Genomic DNA, 20,258 nt, shown 5'->3' on the forward strand with positions numbered 1-20,258 from the left:
ATCCTCACAGAGCAGCAACTGAGTCACTGGATCCATGTTTTACCCACCCTCACCAGACATGGCAAGTACCCTATGTGCCTTCAGGTAGAAGACGCAGCACGGCTGTTCACCTGCCTCTCCCTGGAAACAAAGGAAACCAGAGTCAGCAACCAGAGACAGAACAGCTGTCTTCCCTCTCTGTCTGTCTCCTGCCCCCCACCCCCGTGTCTCTGTCACTCTCTGCCTGTCTCCCCTCCTTCCCTCTGTCCCTGTCAGTCTATCCCACCCTCTCCCCCTTCCTCCTTCTGTCTCTGTCCCTCTCTCTGTGTCCCCCTCCGTCTGTCAGTCTCTCCTCTGTTTCTCTCCTTCCCTCCTCTTTCCCTCCTTCTCCCTCTTTTTCCCTCTCCCTCTCTCCTCCATCTCAACTCTGCTATGTATCACACCCATCACCACTCCTAATGTCTGCTTGCTGACATGGTTGATGTTGTATATAGCTCTTAATTATATTTTTATTTTTGTGTCTTCTGCTTCCCGTCACCTCACACATGCTCTGTAGCTTCTAACACACAGAGACATTGGTCTCTCAAGGACAGAGCTGGCCAAACAGCATTCTCTCTTCATCCACCCATTCACTCCAGTTGGCAAGTCACCCAAGCATAGCATTGAAGACACAATCTTGATAGTTCAGCTCAATACTAAGTGCTGAAAATCAGCTCCTCTCTTTTCCCCTTGACTCCATTAGTACAGACCTGGTGTTGCTGGTGTATCGGTCACAACATGGTAACATTTCATATTTACATGGGCGTAATCTCAGTTTGTGACAGTTCCTGTTGGGGTCTCTGGTAGGGCACTTTCCCTCTCTAGTTGCAACTGAATGAATTGAGGGGGAAAGTGGCAGATGGAGACCAAAACATCACGATTATTGCCGATAAAGACTAAGCTGGAGGGGAGGACGTAGCTCAGTGAGCTGAGCGGCTAAGGGGCCTGCTACTGAGCCCCTGCGCTGGCAGACTCGCCCGCTCTGTCTCAGCATGTGGCTGAGGACAGGCACCTGTGGAGTGGTAGAGGGACCCCTGCCACAGGAGAGGAGCAGAGCGAGGGTTCCCCGAGGCTCCAATTGCCCCAGGTGCTCTGATGAGTGGACAGAGGCTAGGTGCATTCAAGGAACGTTTCTCCTGAGGAAAGCCAGAGAACTGGGGAGGAAGCATTACCCCTCCGCCTTTCAATAATGGCTGTGATGTGAAATTACTTACTTTAGAAAAATCAGTGTCATATAGAAAAAAATATATAGTGTATTATGAACATTTTCCACTTTGATGGTTTAATGTGATGTATTTGCTCTGTTAAACATGATTTAACACTTTACTTTTTTCTTATGAATAATTTAGTAATTTAAAATGTATATGCTACATTAATTCATAAAATAATAATATAGGTAAATTATATAGCACTTTGTATTTCCAAAGTACTGCTCAAATTTTAAATAAATGATGCAGACAGCACCCCTGGGAGAACACAGACTATATACACCTTATTTCTGTACGAGTTCCTGGGGAATATGGTTGTATAAATCACAGCATTTAGAATCTGTACATAACTAGACATATACAATTTCTACAAGGAAGAGGGGTCTTGAGTCTGTCAAACACATGACAGAAAGTTCAAAGAAAAAGAAATGAGCAACCGTATTATAATAAGAAACTGGGATAGCTGTGCTAAGTGTGCGTATAGAAGTGGGAGAATGAACATTCTGAAAGCAATACAAGATCTCATCAGAGACTTGGATGAGAGGCCGGGAAACCTGAGACGTCACTTGTCCCGTGGGAGTTTCTCCCCCTGAATATAAGCGATGGACACAATGCAGTAAATTACCCATTTAAATGTGTCTTAAGAAGCGGTGCATGAAGGGGAAGGGGACGTTAGGAAGGAAGGACAGAAGGAAATGGCGAGAGAGAGAAACTTACCGTAATCTCAAATTGTGTATTTTATATGCTTCTGTCCTGAGACTGTGATGCCAGTTTTCCAGCTAGTGGGGCATTTCTTGGGGTATCTCACGGCATCTGTTGACAAACAAGAGATGCATTCTAATAGAGACCCGATGAGCCGCACAGCCCGCGGCCCTTAGGGAGCCTGTCTGTTCCCTGGCTCTGCATCGTCTGGCTTCTCGTCATCCTCTAATTCTCTTTTGCTCGCTAACTTTCTTCCATTTCTCTCTTGCTGGACTGTATTCAAGGGGACCCTTCTTGTAGCAGGCCATTGGATCTTGCCGAGAATTTCTGTCTTTTTTGATTTCTCAAGGTGAAGACTTGAAGGAGAGGCATTTTGTAAACTATTTTCCTAACGATTCCTGTTTATTGCCGAATTTTCCAGGAGGGGCCATCTTCTCGAATATGTGCTGTAGACAACGAGTGCCAGCTACAGCCATCGTGTGCTGGAGAACGAGTTCTCCTTTGGCACCATTCTGCCCTCTTGGCTCTACTTAGTGCCTCTATGTCCTGTGTCTAATACACGTGACTGTGGTGGTGGCTCCTGGACTGCAAGCGAATAGTTAGAATAGTACACAGGCATGTTTTCATTGCTCACTACAGTGACTTAAACAGCTAAGGCTTATTGATCTCACTCGAGAGATCTTGGAAGACAGTACAGCAGCCTGGTGAAGAGACCAGTGATCCAGATGCTTTCCACCATTTTACTCCATTCTTCTTGTGTCGGCTTTTGCCCTCGTCCATGTCACCTCACGGTGGAAAGATGGCCTCTGTGCGTCAAGGTTCTGTCACATCCATTTTCTGTCTAGGCCGGAAGAAAGAGGAAGTGGACGTGATGGCACCGGCATCCTTCCACGTTTATCTCTTTGGCTAGCACTCTCACTTGGCAACTCAAGCTTACAGGGAGCTGGGAAATGGAGATGTTTGCTTTCCCTACCTCTGCTGGAGAGAAGGATGTGGAAGAAGAGGTTTGGCACTGAACATCCTATCGGTCAAATCATAGTGTTTGCCACAAATGGGAACTGAAAAAGCCCCTTTCCAACCTCTCCCCGGGGGTCGGGAATGATCGACCGCGTGGTGTTTCCTGTATGCCACCATTATACTCCTCTAATTTCACAGAGCATACCCCGGTTGTTTAGAAATTAAATACCCACTCTGTAGGCTGCTCTTGGCCAAGGATAACGATCACAGCGATCTTGATTTGTTCATTAATTACCACCGTTAATGTTTGATTATTGACTGTCCATTTCTTGTCGTCGAGCACTGGGCTACACTGTTAATTGATATGTATTTTCTTTTATTGAGCTGCTGATGTCTTACCTGCACAATACTTTAACAGTGAAGGATGTTTCAGACACTGAAAGCAGAAGATTCAAGTAACAGTGACTTAAACCATATTAACACTCTATAATTTACGTCTTCAAACTTCAAAAGGAGGGGTGTACGAGTAGCTCCATGACAGTAGGGTGCGGGGATTATATCTCTGAGATTCCCCGCATGGTTACAAGAAGGCTGCCGTAGTTCCAAACATCTCATCCTGCAAGAATGTGTCGAAAGGCAGCCAGGATGGTGAGAGAGCTGTTTTCTCATGCTTCCTCCTTGTATCAGAGAGTGCAATCTTCCTCAGAGACCTTCTCAGCAGACTCATTGGCTAGAACAAGGTCATATGGCAGCAACAGCTTTTGTGTGTGTATGGGGGTGGGGGTGGGGGACGGGGGTTAGAAAAATGAACAAGGAAGAGTGGGTGGGGAATTAATATTGGGTAGCCAACCAAAAGTGTCGTCATAGATGCCTCACGGCTTTCACACACTTTTACTTGCATGATCTCATCTCATAACTCAATGGGACTAGTTTGCAAACATACAGAAACTCAAACCTTGAATAAGAGTTATAAATGGTATCTGCTATGTGGGAACTTCTGGCTGGGAAGTAATTTAAAGATCCTTTGATGGTACAGATTTACTATAAGGGTTTTAAAGATATTATAATGCATTTAGCCTATAAAGTACGCATTCAACAGCCAGTAATTCAGGAGATTTTATAGTTTGGGAAGATAATTACATGGTGGAATGAAAAGAGAAATCAGGATGCATGGATTCTAGGCTCAGCTTTGGGTAAGGATTCTGAAACTCTACTTCATCATCTGTAAAATTATGTACTTGAACAGAGTTAGGTGACCCTTAAACTTCTTCTCAAATATGAGAGTACCTATGTAATCATGGGGCTAGAAGGCATGAGATAGAAAAATATTATCTATTCCAACCTCTTTTTACAAATGAGATTTTAGTCTCAGATGGCTCCCATTTGTCCCATTCACTCGTGTAAGTTAGAAGTTTGAGTCCTAGCATATAACATCTCACAAATAACTGATAATCCACCCAGATATATATAGTCAAGTCATGCAGGGTGGCCTGCAGGGTCTCAGCTCCTGCTCCCCGCATAAGAACGCAGGACATGGTGAAGCCAAAAAGGAACACCCACGGAGCCATAGATAGGGGAGTCATACCACAGATTCACTGGAGGCTGGGTTGGAGACACAGGGAGCAGGATCTACACAATCTGCAACCTGTCGTCTGCTTCTCTGCCAACCAACCAACCCCACTTGCTGGCTGCAATCCTCCCTGCTAACTGCAATCCGCTGTGCTAACTGCAATCCATGTTTGCTAGCTCAGACACCATCTCCTTGCTAGCCCCCCACTTGCCGCTGGCGTAGCCACGGCAGTTATATTAGCGGCCAATGGCTCACTGGTTACAGCTGATGGTCGACCAGCCACAGCTGATGGCCATTTACTACCCAAGTGAGCACCTTACCACGTGAGGGCAAGAGCCTGAAAACTGCACTCCTGGCTCTGTCTCTCTCCCTTTCTATATAAGGGAGATATGTAAGGGAGAAACATATATATATATGTTTTCTTTTTTAATCAGCCTCCTCCTTTATCTTCTTTTTCAACTTAGGCAGAATCTCTGTAATAACATTTACTCCGTTTAATAGAATTCAGAGAATAAGATTTTTTTAAAAGCCCAGTTTTTAGCTGTAAGATCTCAGGCAAATTACTTAACCTCTCTGTAAAATAATAATTATGCCGTCCTCATAGTTTTTCCCCCTTCTTTTTAAAGGACTAGATAAAGTAATCCATTGAGAAAAGTTAGTGGAGTGACTGACGTAGCAAGGACTTACTTCCAGCCATCCATCTCAGTGCTTAAAGCTCCTCCAAGCTTGAGAAAGCACCCTAGACCAATTTCCCCACAGGTTGTGTGAATGAAGCATGAGTTTGAATTGTGAGATCATTAGTTTGTCTTTATATAGTCGTATCTTCTACCTTCACATCCTGTAGCTCTGAAGGCTCTGTGTAACAGCTAAGGGTGTGGTACATAAATGGAAGTCAGACCAGTTGTTACTATGCAGTCATTGAGCTCAATATCTAGTGTTTTGTGCAAGACAATTCGAATCACGGAAATCAGCGATTGTGAATCTGCAATTGATGGATGGGCTGTGGGGAAACAGGGAAACATCTGACATTTCATTGAAACAGGTCTTCTTGATCTCGGCGCTATTGACAATTTTCCAGATAATTCTGAGGGGCCGTCCTGTATACGGCAGCTTAGCAGCAACCCTGGCCTCTACCCACTAGATGCCAGTCGCGCCTCCCTGGTCACGATAACCAGAAACATCTCCAGAATTTGCCAAAAGTCCCATGGGGAGCATAATCTTCTCCCTCTGGAGAACCACTGTGATAAAGCTTAATATGTATGTGCATTTTCCCCCTGGGATACTTATCAGTTTCATCATATTTTTAAAAGTGTCTGTGACCTGAATGAAAAGGGTTAGCACCAATTACTCAAAGCCTTTCAAAATAATAATGAAAGAACGCACACCTCCAGCTGTAGTTGTGGAAAAAAATTGTACAACATCAATGGCTAAATAAAATGGTACAATTGGAAAATTTACTATGAAACGTATACCGACCCATTTATTACTTTCAACTACTTTGAAGAAGCACTCCACAAACTGTACCTGGGGAAGTATGTGCTTCAGGAAGTGTTACTCCCAGATGGTAGGATTCTTAAAACACTGTCTTCAGCAGACTTCCACAGTCTTCTACTTAATGTAGCTCTAAACTCCCAAGGTGTAAGCGTTAATGACAAGCAAAAAGAGACCTCCGGTCCGGAAGGGAAATCAACATCAGTTGTTTCTCAGAAAAGAAATCCAATGGTGGTATTGACTGCAAGATTGATTGGAGGGATGGCAGGGAAAGGAAGGAGGAGAGAGGGAGGGAGGGATGGGAGGGGGGAGAGGGAGGGAGAGAGAGAGAGAGAGAGATTGAGGGAGGGAGACTGCCTTGCTTGAAAGAGGCTCCCAAAAAGGGTAAGTCTTGAGAGACTCCCTTGCTGAGAGTCGCCCGGCCTCCTCCCTGGCTTGTCTGCAAAGGCGGCTGCCAGCCAGAAGCCCTGAGCCCTGGGCTCGCTCATCTCATCTCTCGTTCCCACGTCCACATTGGCTTTGTTCATCCCCTTCCAAAGTGACCACAACCCAAGAGTCTCCTCAAAGCTCAAAAGGGTCACTAGCCAGCCTTTAGGGTCCTCTTTCTCATCTACATGTCCTAAAGGCAGTAAGACACCGGAGCTTAAGCCCCAAATACCAGACTCACAAAAGCAAATAGGGAACGTGTCTCGTCTTCTGTGGCCCGTTGCGAGCCCCCGAGAAGTCCAGCAACTTTCTCCCCTACTTCTCTGTGGGTCTGCCTCCCCCACTTTCCCTTTCGAAGGAGGCAGGAGGAGGCTGGTCCATCGCCGGGGTGGGGGGGTGGGTGGGCTTGGACCCCAGCGGACAGCAGGGTGCACCCCTCCCCGCCCCGCGCGCCCAGAATGTCCTGCCAGCGGAGCCGCGACCCCAGTCTGCCTGCTCTGGGTCCGCTGGGCGCGAGGGGAGGGGACAAGAGAAAGAGGAGGGCCGGGCAGCGGAGGGAGGAGGCGGTGCGTGCCTCGCCTGCCAAAGAGAGGTCTGTGCATCTGCGTGCGAGCCCGGCGCCCCGCGCGGCCACAGCCCTCCGCCGAGCCGCCGCGGGAGACGTGGGCAGCGCGGGCTCCACTGGTGGCGGTGCAGCCCGTGCTCCCGGAGAGCCTCCGGAGGCAGCCGCCGCTCCCTCTCCCAAGTCGGGCCCGTCTCCGGGCCGTTAGGGACAGCGACGAAGAAGGAAGGACGGGCTTTGGCTGTGGATGCTCCGCCCGGGAAAGACAGCAAGTTGTGTGCGCGCCCCGGCCCGGGGAGAGAAGCTGGCTGCCGCCCGCCAGCCATGTGAGTAAAGCGCTCGCTGCCCCGCGGGCGTGGGCTCCGCTCCTTTCTCTCCGTGGCCGCTCTTCCCCGGACGCCGGAGTTGTGCGGCTCCCGGGCTCCGGACTTCCTGAGCGGGGCTGCTGGCTCGGCTCTCCCCGCCCGCCGCGTCTGCTCTTGGCGTCTGCCTCCGGGGGGTGCTGCCTTCCCATCCTGGTCCCCTCCCTCCAAGGGCCGCCTGGAAAATGTCCCTCTCCCTTCCTTAGGATTGAGGATCTTGTGTGTCTTCAGGGGTGGGTGTGGGTGGGTGAGGCCATTGCAGGGGGCGGATTTTGGGCTCCTCTTGGCCTTGCTCCAGGCGTCCTCACCCCAGCTGTGGATGGTGGCCCTCTCCTCCAGTATCACACCCCCCACCCCCACCCCCACTAGTCTTCCTCAGCCTCGTGGCCCAGACAGACAACTTTAACTGATAGCAGTTGACAAGATTTTAAAAAAATAGTAGCTGGAGCTCCCCTGGAGTCACGCACTGGACTGTAAATGGGGCGGCGGTGGAGAGGAAACCTTAGGGCGAGGCTTGGGGACGGGGAGGTAGGGAAGAGGGGATTTACGGTGGCCCTTGAAAGCTGGAGTTGAGAGGTCTGAGAATGGAACTCGAGGGTGCGTGGGCTTTGTGTTTCTGTATTCATTTCTTCATGGAAAGTGTGGGAACTCTTTGAAAGGGAGGAAGGGGCGGCAGTCAAATGGCATGTGGAACTATTTGAATGATTGCGGTTGGAGGCAGGGTACTGGAAAGTATGGATTACTTTTCAAATTAGACACTGACAATCATTCAACAGGAGGGATGGTCCCAATAATTTCATTGGAACCAATGAAATAAAATTGCAGGTATGAAAATAAGTCAAATACTGGCTCTCTTTCATTTACTCTAGGAGAGGATAGTTAAGACCAAAGGGATTCATGAATGCCACTGGATGAGTACAGGAAGTGCCTGGCTCCATCCATTCTACGTGTCTCGGCAGTCTGTAATGTTTGTTGAATTTATGGTGTTCTACAATTGTGAAAATTATCCTAATTATTTTGTTTGGGCTCAGGCAGGGTGTTAATGCTTCTAAAGGGACACAGAAAGTTATTGAAAATTTATGAGCATGAACTTGCAAACCAAGTAGACAAACCATGGCATGGTTCATTTTAATATAATATTTGGAATTATGTTTACTGCCAATAGAAATGCTGCATAACTCTTAATGTGAGTATAGTAAGTGAATTCACTGGCAAATAGAAGTCATGCATTTTTAAAAAGTAAATAGCTGTCAGAGTTCATTTGAGAGCATTTATAGGACATAAAGACATGACAAAGCTTTGAGAGAGTTGGACAAAAGTTGAAGTAGAGAGGTTTATGGAGAAAATTAATTCTTCCCACTTTTGAAGTCTTGAGGCAAGTTTGAATGTTTATTAATTAAAAGTCATAGAACAACTGAATTGGTGTTATCACTTGCTGCAAACATCTAACTTTGAATGTTTCTTATTGTTTTACCAGGGACCATTATCCTTACTACAGAGGATGGGAAGTTGACGCCCAGCAGGACTGAAGATTCATTCTGTTCATAGACACTCCCTTTCCAGAACTGTGGATTGCCTGCCTTCTGGGTCCCTGGTGGTTTCAGACCGCCACTCACTCCTGCGGTCAGTCCCAGAATAGTTCTTTGGGTCCTCATCGCCCTCCCTGCAGGAAGATGGCATCCAGCCTGACTTGTACCGGGGTAATCTGGGCTCTGCTCTCGTTTCTTTGTGCTGCTACCTCCTGCGTGGGGTTCTTTATGCCTTACTGGCTCTGGGGAGCCCAGCTGGGCAAGCCCGTGTCCTTTGGTACGTTCCGGAGGTGCTCATATCCAGTACACGATGAGAGTCGGCAGACGATGGTAATGGTGGAGGAATGTGGGCGCTATGCCTCCTTCCAGGGTATTCCCAGTGCAGAATGGAGGATCTGTACCATCGTGACAGGCCTGGGTTGTGGCCTCCTCCTCCTGGTGGCTCTCACTGCCCTCATGGGCTGCTGTGTGTCGGAGCTCATCTCCAGGACAGTGGGAAGAGTGGCTGGAGGAATTCAGTTTCTGGGAGGTAAGTGACTTGCTACACTTGAGTTGCTTGCTGGCATCCCAAAGCAATATTGAAAATGATGTTCCAGTTGTCTACTGAGATGATTATAATTGACACTTGGAATGCTCTAGAGAAAAAGACAAGGAATGGCTTTGGTGATAGATTGCCAAAGTGATAGATTGGGCAGCGCGGGCTCTGCGTTTAAAAAAAATGTTTAAAATGTTTTTAAAAATTTAAACATTTTTTATTGGAATTGCTTTACAACTTGGAAAGTTCTCAATTTCTGTACATCCTTAGACACGTATCTAAGGATGTACATATCATTGGCCTGCTAAGTACCACCTAATGTGAAGCAGTGACATCTGGGTTGTTTATAATGTGGTAAGGGAGACAGTTTGCATTTCAGACTTGGTAGAAAAGATTTTTGATTTAACATTGACGTCATAAGTCTTTAATCCTCTGTGGTGGATGTAAAATTGACCCTTGCCCAATCTTAAACTGTATTTCTAAATGAGTGATTACTGTTTTCAATGAGAGATCAGTTTTACATGAACAACTATGAATTTCACTGTGCTACAAAGATAGCAATAGGCGTGACTACCTCGTTAGGATTTAACTTCCGTGATACTCTTGCTGTGAAAAAAAAGAATATTTAGTAAATGATGTGTGCATGTCCCAAATGGACTGGATAGTCTCACTAACACGAGAAAGTTTTGATTTTTACTTGGGTTTCCTCCATCAAGTACTTCTTCAATATCTCTGGTCATATGGTTTTAATTATACTTTATATATTTTCCGCTGCGCCTTTCACCTCCATTTTTCAACCTGAAGGGCTGAACTTGTCTGATTTATAATGCACCCTGGTGAAATATGACAACCTCTGTAGATAATACAGAGTAAAGGGAAATAGGAAGCCAGGAAAATGTATAAGATGTATTTGTAACTTCATTACAAAGCAAAAGCCTGTTACTCTTCTGGTGTTTTCTTACAGTCTTGGTGGAAAATCCAGAAGAAAAAAAAAATGGGACAGTTCTGAGACAGAGTGTACATATTTAAAAAAAACCCCAAAGATTATTTCAGATGATTTAATATGAAACTTTCAAGTAATGTTTTAAGCAAGAAAATTCTTTAGCTAAAAATGCAAGTGGCAAAAAAATTTGTGTTTTGAAACAAGACATAGAGTTGTTTGTAGTTCTTTATTTCCTTACCGGATGTAACTTTGTTTTCACCTGTTTTTTCTCTGTGATTTTTGCATTTAACTCTGTGCTAGGAGGCAATTTGGAGGACTTAACCGTCCTTTCTTTATAGCTCCAGTGTTCAATATTGTGTTGCATGTGATATGCATCAAAAGTGTTGCATGTGATATGTATATTCACACAGAAATGTAGTAGAATTATCGGGAAACAGAGTTCGTTGTTAAAAGTTGAAATATAAATCCAGAGTTTGAAAACTTGTTGATTCCACAGATTTTAAGAATAAAACTAATGCCAGGAGTATTCAAATTTTTTTCTTTAACAATAAACTTAATTTGCTATTTGAGTTTCACTTGGCTCAGGAAAAAATACTTAAGCAGTTTCTCTTTCTCCTCTTATGGTAAATATTGCTTTCCTTCTTTTTCTTCGTTTTAGGGCAGGGACTGCTATTATTTGTGGCAGAACAGGAAAATGCTTACAAAGAGAAATCATTTTTTATTGATTGTCTTTAAACGTATATTAAAGGACGACAACAGGAAGTGAATCTGAGACCCGTGAGATTTATGCTTCCCTCTCTAAGCTATGTATAGATTTTTTGAATTATATAGAGCTAAGTGTTTTACTTTACAGAAAACTCAAGGAGAAAGACCATTGGGAAAGCTATATATATATTTAAAAGGACTGTTTTTTCCTTTATATATGCTTTTTATGAACTCTGGCTTGGTAAGAGTTATTGACGTTAAGCTAAGGGTATAGTCATTATTAGCAGTTGGTATTCTCTCATTTCATATATATACACACACACACACATATATATATATATATATATATATATATATATATATATATATATACATATGTATATGGCAAAAAAAATAATTCCGAATGTAAAACCTAAGAGGGTTTTTCTGAATCGAACCTCTTGAGGGCACAAGTAAGTAAATACATCCCATTACCCAAGACTTTAGTAGATTTAGAATTAAAAAATAATTTGAATTATGGAAAAGGTTTTAGAAAAATCTGCCATTAATCTCTATCATTTAATGGTAGACCAGTTGACAGAAGCAAAAAAAAAAAAAAAAAAAAAAAAAAAAAAACGTTTCAAAAGAATCTTTCTTGTTGTCTATCTCATAATTGTTTGGGTTTTTATTCTTAAAAACTTAAGTGATAAGTAATTTTATGAAATTTTTCATCAAATGGGTGGGTTTCATAAAGACTGCAAAATACCAAACCAGTGAGTTCTATGAATTCCATAGATAGCAGTGCTTCAGAAATGTAGTCACCACACAGGCTACTCCGCTATAGGCGGACTCTCTTTCTAAAAATGATTCACCCAGAAGAGTTATGTTTAGCTAAAGTTAGGGTTGTTCCAAAAACAACAGGAAGCTGCAGAGTGGCCCAGTCCAGAGGCATCGTGCGTCACCCTGCCTGCGGTGTGGAGAGAGCGCACATATGGTGTAGCATCAGGCAGTAAAACCCCTGCCGTACTTTGGAACTAGTTAAAGGACAAAGTGTCAACCTTAATTTTGAATCGTCTCACTATAGTTGGTTAGAGGTTAAAATGTCACCTGTCAACTGATAGAACAACACAAAATGGTGCATGGACATTTGCTCCCTAGAGGACGAATACTTCAGGGAATCAATGACTTCTGCTTTTCCAGTGGTAACTTGTACATAAATTTGAATCGCTGCTATCTCCATCTTATATTTTAAGTCGTTTTTAAAAACCAGCCTGGGTTGAGTTTTACCCTCAGTGGAGTCTTTAAAAGGCATGTAGAAAGCCTTTGAGAAATCTAATGTATAACAAAAATGTGAACAGTCGTATAGTATGGAAATGGGCACTCTGAGAAAATAGAGGCTTTGATATTGTTTTTGTTTGTTGAATATTGTGTGCTTTCAAATACTGTTGTAGTATTTAAGTACTTTAATAGAGTTTTGAAAAGTTAATATCAACCTTTTTGATGTATATGTTAGCAAAATACTTATATGCTCTGCAAAGGAAACATGTAAGAACATTGTAAAGATGACATATGAAGTCTAAGTTCTGTCAACTGGTGCTTGCAGATGTCATGATCTGAATTTTTAGATTCCATCTTAGGAAACTGCTGGTGCTGGAATGAGGGGGCCTCAAAGAGAGTCCCAGATTTGTCCTAAGACACATTGAGTTTGAATGTGAGTCACATATATGTATAAAATCGGTGCACAATGCTAATTAGTAGCAAGCAACTATCTTGTCAATTTCGACACTGTTCTGTTCTGAGAAGCCAGGGAAGGCCATCTCTTCAACTAATTGTTAGTGAAATGCTGCTCAAGACGGTAATGATGACTGAGTGTTCCTGGGAGAATCCCTCTCCCTGTCTGCTGAAAGCATCCTTGCCTTTCCAGAGTCCCCTCACTGTAGGGTCCCACCTGGGCCTGTCACCTGTTTAGGTGAAGGCTTGGAACTTCCCTCCCCTCCTTCAAACCTGACTTGCCATATGATGGGCCACATTCTGCTTTCCTTCACGTCCAGGTTCTCTGACAGCAGAGGAATAAGATAAATGATAAGCGTTGGTATATTAATGGCCGTAGTGACTTTTTAGTGACAGTGTCTTAACTGAAAAAAGTTGCTCTAATTTTAAGAAATCCAGGCATTTGTTGTGCCAGTTGGGGAGCAAGCAAGGCTCTTTTTGCTTCTCTTTAAATGATGCCTTGTCGGTTACAAACTACTCGTTTCATTTCTAACCTACACCGTAAGGTCCGGTGAGTTGTCTTGAGATGTAAGTCAGGGCTTCTCAATCTTTAGCATGCATCAGAATCACTCAAGGACTTTGTAAGACACAGATTTTGGGGGCCTACCCAGGAATTTCTGATTCAGTAGGTTCAGTGGGGTGGCGGACTGATAATTTGCATTTCCAACAAGTTCCCAGATGATCCTGGTTCTGAGACCACGTCTTTAGAATCTTGTTCTAAGGTAACCGTTTCATATTTTTAAAAATGGAATTTCTGGCAGATGGTTTCCTTTCAGAACTTCAAGTTTAGTTGTATCATGATCTGATACGAACCTCTCTAATTGGACTATAAAAAGATCCACCTCTGTAGTTTGGTATTGGCTCAGCACATCTGTGTTCCATCTTTCCTCATTTTGTCACCAAAAATTATTTTCCTGGAGTTCTCTCTCTTAATACCTTATTATATATATATCATAATTATAGTATATATGTTATGTAATATATACCTGTATTGTACATATATATACTTTCACTTACTATCACCCTGTACCAGAAATAAGATTTTATAGATGGGGAACTAAAAGTCAGACTGTAATACACTTTCTGTAGTCTTCATGCAGTGGATTTTCCATAAGGAATTGCTAACCGAAAGACGTGAAGACCATACTGCAGACCACAAAGTCAGGCCAAGACAGCCTGTGGCCAACTCTGTAAAGCCATGTGTATCTTGGAGAAGCAGAATGATTAGGCCAGGAAGGCACTTGGGGACCAGCCAGTCTGAGCTTCTGTTACTAGGCAGGATACTGCTTACGTCAGCTTTGACTAAGGACATCACCTGGTCTTAAACGTCTCTGGAGCGGGGGTGGTAGAGGGGGGAGGATGTTGCACTCTCGTTGAATAATTGTACTTTCTAGGACCACACATCACACCTTTCATCACAACCTATGTCGCCCGTACATTGATACTAAAGAGGAACAAGCTTCAGATGGAGACACCTGTGTGAAGGAGGGCTTGCCAGCATGGAAGGATGAAAGGGGGATGCAGTACCGAGGTGACGACCAGCGTCACGGAGAGCATTCCTCGGGCTCTGGGTGGGTTAAAGGCAGGCATGTCAATGAACTAACAGATCTATAAAATCCCAAACGCCCACTTTTGTATGGTTGTATCTAATATTTTAAAATTACTTTCAAAAAGCCATTGTCACCAGTTTTATTTTTTTGCATACTTTTTTTCTAGAAGAACTTGTGTTTCAAGCCTTAATTTGGAAAGTTTTCCTTGTTTTCAAACTTTCCTATGTAGCGTCCAAGTTCTCCATATAAATTATTGATAGCAGAATTCAATGTAATATTCTTTTGAGTCTTCTAGTGGGCCTAGAAGTCACCTGAGAGCTTTTTCCACATGGGGAGTCCAAGGCCCCAGAGAGTCTGATTCAGTAGGTCCGGGTGGGGACCACGAGAATCACTTTTAACAAACTCCCCAAGAGTTCTAGACAAAGATGGTCCACAGACCCCATTTTGAGAAATAAGAGCCAGTTTTACTCACTTAAAACCTTCCATGTTACTGATGTGGGAGCATAAACTTAGAACAACAGTTAAGGTAAGTGTGGATTGTAGTCTCTTTCTATCCAGAATTGTTATCAATGTGACATAAGCAGCAATTACTAGAATTAATGTAGGAAGAGAGCAGTTGATAATGTGTTCTTTACAGCATGTTACTGACCATCGGTGTTATTGGTGATGGTCAGTGCTGCACTCAGAATATCCAGCTCTTTCCTATGCTGTGCTTACATGAAGACGCTTGCGATTTGTGGCTCCAGCTGCAAATGACAAACCCACTCTCATTCCAGGGCTATGTTTGGCATCCTTCACCCTGCAGCAGTGAGCTGTTGGTGCTTTATGTCCAGTTAGGGTGTGCTCAAATTCCTGGTTTCTTTTCTGCCAAGTGCACTCAGTTTTTCCCTATTATGACTTGCTGATCTTTCGGAGTTACTAAGATTGTATCTCTGAAGTCAAAAATAAGAATGATAATCATTCTTAAGAATGGTGGAATAAGGAGTTATCCATTCCACTGGAGCCTATCATGTTAGAAGCTATGCAAGACACTTTCCCTAGAATTATTTAGATTCTTTTCTTTTTTTTTTTTTGACATGGCCCAAATCTTCATTTACTTTATGTGGAGTAGAGTCTTTCTAAGACTCTTATTTCCCTTTGTTACCACCAGCTAATGCAGCCATAGCCAGGTGCTACTGAGGCCAGGTCAGTACAGATTAGCTAGCCTTGCTAAGTCGTGGATTGCAAATTGGTTAGAGCCATTTTGTAAGAATGTGTTGTTATTCCCAAAGAAAGCCAACTGAAGAATGTGAATTCATAACTATTCCAATTAAAAATGATCCTCAAAACACACACTCGATAGCTTTGCATCATCCTTCAATAGTATCCCAAGGTGCATAAAATATTGCACTCCCCGCAGACTCATCACTGTGACACCGTTACTACTTGACCTCTCCAGCTACATTCCCTTGGCAAGAGTGTCTTACTGCGTGTGCTAGTTATAGTCAGAGAGAATAACACGTCAAGTGCAAAAGTTTTATTCTTAGATGTCATGAAAGTTCATCTTTGTTGTCTTAAGGTGTCATCCTCAAGCGTGTCCTGAGGATCAGATTCCTGGGTGGACCAAGAGGCGTTAATAGGAAAAAGCGAAATGGTTTTGGGAACAAGTCAATTTGAGAAACACTTGGTTATGGAAAGTTAATAGATTTCATCGCAGCAGAACTCACAAAGCCTGTAACATGTTGATGCCTCCTACCAATCTACTGGGGGATGAGGAGGGCATATACTAGGTGTAGTATTAAGTGTTTTTCTAACTTATCTGGCTCTGGCACCCCAAAGGGACAGGTGATCTGTGGAACATACTCAGTTCTCATTTCACCCCAGCGAGGTAGGGAATTTATTTATTTTTTACAGCTGAGAACACTGAATTTTAGAGAGTGACACCCGAAGCTATCCCATAAGTTACTGGTTGAGCTGTTAATAGTATCGCCATAATAAAGTGTTAATTGACATTCCACCTTGAATTATGTGTAGAATTCAGGATTTTCCACCATTATGGATAATAAGTCTCTTAACGTAGGTGAATACTGTTATTGTTTCTTTGGTCCTTAGTTTCTGCTTGTAGTACAATAGAACCACTTGTAGTAATATGATACACCAACATTTTGCCAATTCTGAAGGAATCCATTGCAGGTGAATGTTAATCACGTTCTATGCAGTTGAGAGGCCATTTGGGGAGAATGCCAAAACATCTGACCAAGGCAAACATACTGTCTTTGAAAAATTATTTATTGGAAGAATTTTCTTTCATTATTGCATGCTGGCCAAGTTTTCTAATGTACGTACCCCATTGTGAGAAGGCTTTGTAAAAATCCTTTGTTAAGAGTGAAGTTGATGTTCATTCCAGAGGACGCTTTTCTTAAATCACAAAACCAAGGACCTTGTGACTCTTCAGAAGTGAAGAATAGTATTCTACGTTATCAATCTTGATCAATAAAATATTATGATAGAAACAGGTAGAGTTCTAACTAGATCATTCGAGAGGAGTCTAGTGATTTTCCCAAGGACATTTAAATAGTTATTTTTAGGAGATCACAGTGTCAGGGTCAGGGTTGCCCAATTCTGGCAACAATCGAAGCTTCCCATATTGTCTCCTCCCCTACTATGTGTGCACTGTTGCCTTGGATGCAAATATAAGACTTTCCATGTTGTCTTCATGGCTAGAAGGGAAGTACAGTGGAGTCATTTTCTACAATGTAGTATGGCAGGACATCGCTTTTGTGGCTGTTTTTTTCGTTTTTGTCATTTGGGATCACATAAGTTAATTTAAGTGGAAAATTGTAATCTTTAGGTATTAAGACAATACTTTGAATGTCTCTATAGTCACTTCTAAGTAAGTAAGGATTAATTCTCCTGACAGTATTCTAAGGAAGAACATCAATTCTAGCCTTAAGGGAGTTACCCTGGTATTTACAAGGCTTGAAATATAGACATACTGGATGCTTCATCATGAAGAAAAATGTATGGTGTAGAGGTGCTTTGTTTTTTCATTCAGGCAATGATTTTTAAATACCTGCTGTATGTTAGACTCTGTTCTAGGCACTGGAGCTAGAATGATGGTCAGAAATGTATGGTCCTGTGTACCTAGAATTTTAGTGAGAGAGACGAACATTAATCAAACACTCCCCAAGTGAATGTAAAGTTACGCATGTGACACATGTTGGGAAGGAAAGGTGTATGGTGGGCAGTTGTGATCTGGATGGGGTGCTCAGGAACCCAGGAAGTCAGGTTTGAGTTGAGACCTTCCGCCTGGAGGGAATGGAGGGGAGCACATCCCAGTGAGGGAACAGCAGAGACAAAGCCTTGACATGGGCCCGCAGGATGCTTTTGAGGCACTCTGGAGCAGAAAGCACGAGGGAGGATGGGGAGAGGAGGCCCGAGAGGCAGGGGCCAGAAGGATTAGAGTTGAGGACTTGGTTAGGATACTCAGGAGATCAGAAGCCAATGAAGAGATGAAGAGGTTTGAGCGGGGAGGTGCCATTTACTCCTATACATGACAAGTCTGTTCATTGAAGGCAAGTTGGTGGAGAGTGAAATTGAGGGGTAGCTGACTGGAAAGCTGGATTCTTCCACTTATGCGAGTCCTTTGGAGGTGGAGGTGACCATTGTTACCTTTTGGAAAGAGAAAACATTATTATGGAATTTCTCTATGTGTTGTTTGCATGTGTAAGTTAAGTAATACTGATGTCTAGGTATTTTGTGAAGGGATACAAATGTTAACATTTTGCACCCTTTGAATGAATGAATGGAATGAAAATGAATGGAAAAAATTCCAATATACATAGCTGTGGAATGTTTTGCTCCTGATCAAATTCCTTTGTAAAATGCTTTCCGCTTTGCTGGGGGTCAGCCTAGGTAGCCCCACCACCACTGAATTGCAGTTTTCTCCTACCCTGCTTTCCCAGATCGGCTGGCCTTGGTTTCCTTATTTCCCCTGCCCTCTAAGTTACCCCGTAAGGTAAAGTGTCACTGGATTGCACTTCACTTGGCTGGGCCTTACTGCACCCTACTTCGGCGTCTACACAGTGAGGCTCTGGCTCTGGGAGTTGGAAGAGACAGAGAGGTACGGAGACAGAGAGGTATGGAAACACAATGCACGTGACTTGGCAGCTGGCTGTCCTTGGTGAGAATGAGCATGTGTGGGGCCGTCTGTTTTTACGTCTGTGTACCTCCTAGGAGGCGTGGTGGTGAGGTGAGGTGATGAGTTCAGTTCTGGACGGTTTGTGGTTCAGGTTCTTGTGGGACTTCAAGGTGGAATGTCAAGTAGGCAGCTGGAAAACACGGACGAAGAGCTCCTGAGAAAGATCAGGGTTACGTGCATAGACTGCTGAAAATAGTGTCTAGTGTCTTTAGAAACCTTCCTGTGAGAGAGTGTGACTTCACTTACTCTTCAAAAGACATAGCTTTTAAATCCTGACCCTTTCTTTTACCGTTTAGCTGTCCTGATTGGAAGGCAAGCTCCTAGCTCTGTCTAACTTAATCATCACTTCTAAGCACCCCCCCTTGAATAGTGCTGGCTGCTTAACAGCAACTAGGCTGATGGACCAGGATTATGGAGAAGTTTCCACTTGGCAGGAATAGATTGGATTTTGCTGGAATAGATGGAAAGAAAATCAAGGTAGGAAGAAACATTCATTCTGCATGATGTTCACTAACATGAAGGTGCCTTGGGGATGGAAGGGTCTAGAAGTGACCATGTAGTGAAAGAGCAGAAGTGTGAAGGATGTATATTTTAACCTTGTTTTTTTTTTTTTTTCTCATGCATGAAGATGGCATTCTATTTTGATCGCCTGGTAAAAGATAGTCAGTTCATTTATCTCATCCACCCACTGGTGGCTGTCCTGACTGTGGTCTCGCGGTAGGCACCATTTAAAATTCAGTTTGGCTGACTGTACCCTTGGCGCTCAGTAGGTTTTAGTAAATCACACAGCTATGAGCTCTTCTTCTCTGTGTGGCACCTTTTCATGCACATTCAACTTCAGTGTAGTTTCAGACAATTGTGCTTTGTGGGGAGTGGTTTGACCATAGTAATCCCGCAGTCCAGTTAAGGCAGCTCTGGAAATCTGAATCTGATGAGATTTTCAAACGCTGGAAAATATTGGATGAGGGAAATGTTTTTGTTTCTCTCTACTTTCTCTATTTAGCTTGTTAGGCTTGTAAATTGTGGCAGATTGTTTTTGTGGCATTACTTACAGCATAAGATTAGAATAATAACAGTTTTTCCCATGTGGGATGCTTCAGAATTTTACATGCACTCATATCCCAGAAAAAAAAAAATGTTTCAGTAAGACTAAGTAAAAGAAATGTTAGTACTTTTTTCTTGAATGAGCAAATCTTCAAGTACTGCCTTCTGTTCATGTGTTCACCTTATTCCACAGCCAGGTGTTGTCACGCTAAGCAGGTGAACACGGGATCTGGACAGACAGGGTTGAACTCTGCCTCTCGTCATGTTCGTGGCCCTGGGAAAGGTACTGACACTCAGCTTCAGTTCCTTCCCCTAATACTAATAGTAGTGCTAACTCATTGTGTTTTTGTGCAGTTTAAATATGTGTAAGTTACGTAACATCAGGCCCGATAAACTAGATTTCCAATGAATGGTGGCTATTACTAAGAGTTCATTTGACTTAAAATTTTACACTCAACTTTAACTTGAAAAGTTAATATGCTTCATTCATTGCACAAATATTTGTTGAGTCCCGCTCTAGGCTAGGCAACAGCCCAGACATTGGGGGTAAAGAAGTAAATAGAAGCAGGCTAAGAAGGAACTATAAAGAACTATGAAAAAAGAACTTGGGTTACACTTTCATCTATTTACAAAGCGCTTACTGGGGTACTTTACTATTGTACCCCCCTGCATTTCCCCAACCAATTTGTGAACTAGTAATAGTCTTATCTGCAGGTGACTTATTATA

At 43.2% G+C, this 20,258-nt stretch overlaps 1 protein-coding gene and 1 long non-coding RNA gene across 3 annotated transcripts in view; one reads left to right on the forward strand and one right to left on the reverse strand.

Annotated features, from left to right (window-relative positions):
• Nucleotides 1-1,942: 1,942 nt before the first annotated feature.
• On the reverse strand, nt 1,943-6,705 carry LOC117021648 (uncharacterized). Its single transcript, XR_004422897.1, has 3 exons — nt 6,614-6,705; nt 5,980-6,187; nt 1,943-2,039 (listed from the first exon to the last, which is right to left on the reverse strand). It is a non-coding gene; the product is annotated as an uncharacterized LOC117021648 (long non-coding RNA).
• A 252-nt stretch (nt 6,706-6,957) lies between these two features.
• Nucleotides 6,958-20,258, forward strand: part of LHFPL6 (LHFPL tetraspan subfamily member 6) — a 217,942-nt gene continuing 204,641 nt past the window's right edge. The window contains exons 1-2 of one of the 2 annotated variants that reach the window (XM_033104912.1): nt 6,958-7,260; nt 8,774-9,354. In XM_033104912.1, the coding sequence (XP_032960803.1) occupies nt 8,970-9,354 (385 nt within the window). In that variant the 5' untranslated portion in view covers nt 6,958-7,260; nt 8,774-8,969. The remainder of the gene's footprint in view (nt 7,261-8,773; nt 9,355-20,258) is intronic. The other variant, XM_033104913.1, reaches the window with a different exon arrangement.

The sequence above is a fragment of the Rhinolophus ferrumequinum genome, chromosome 4 (genome assembly GCF_004115265.2).
Source record: "Rhinolophus ferrumequinum isolate MPI-CBG mRhiFer1 chromosome 4, mRhiFer1_v1.p, whole genome shotgun sequence".
Classification (NCBI taxonomy): Eukaryota; Metazoa; Chordata; class Mammalia; order Chiroptera; family Rhinolophidae; genus Rhinolophus; species Rhinolophus ferrumequinum.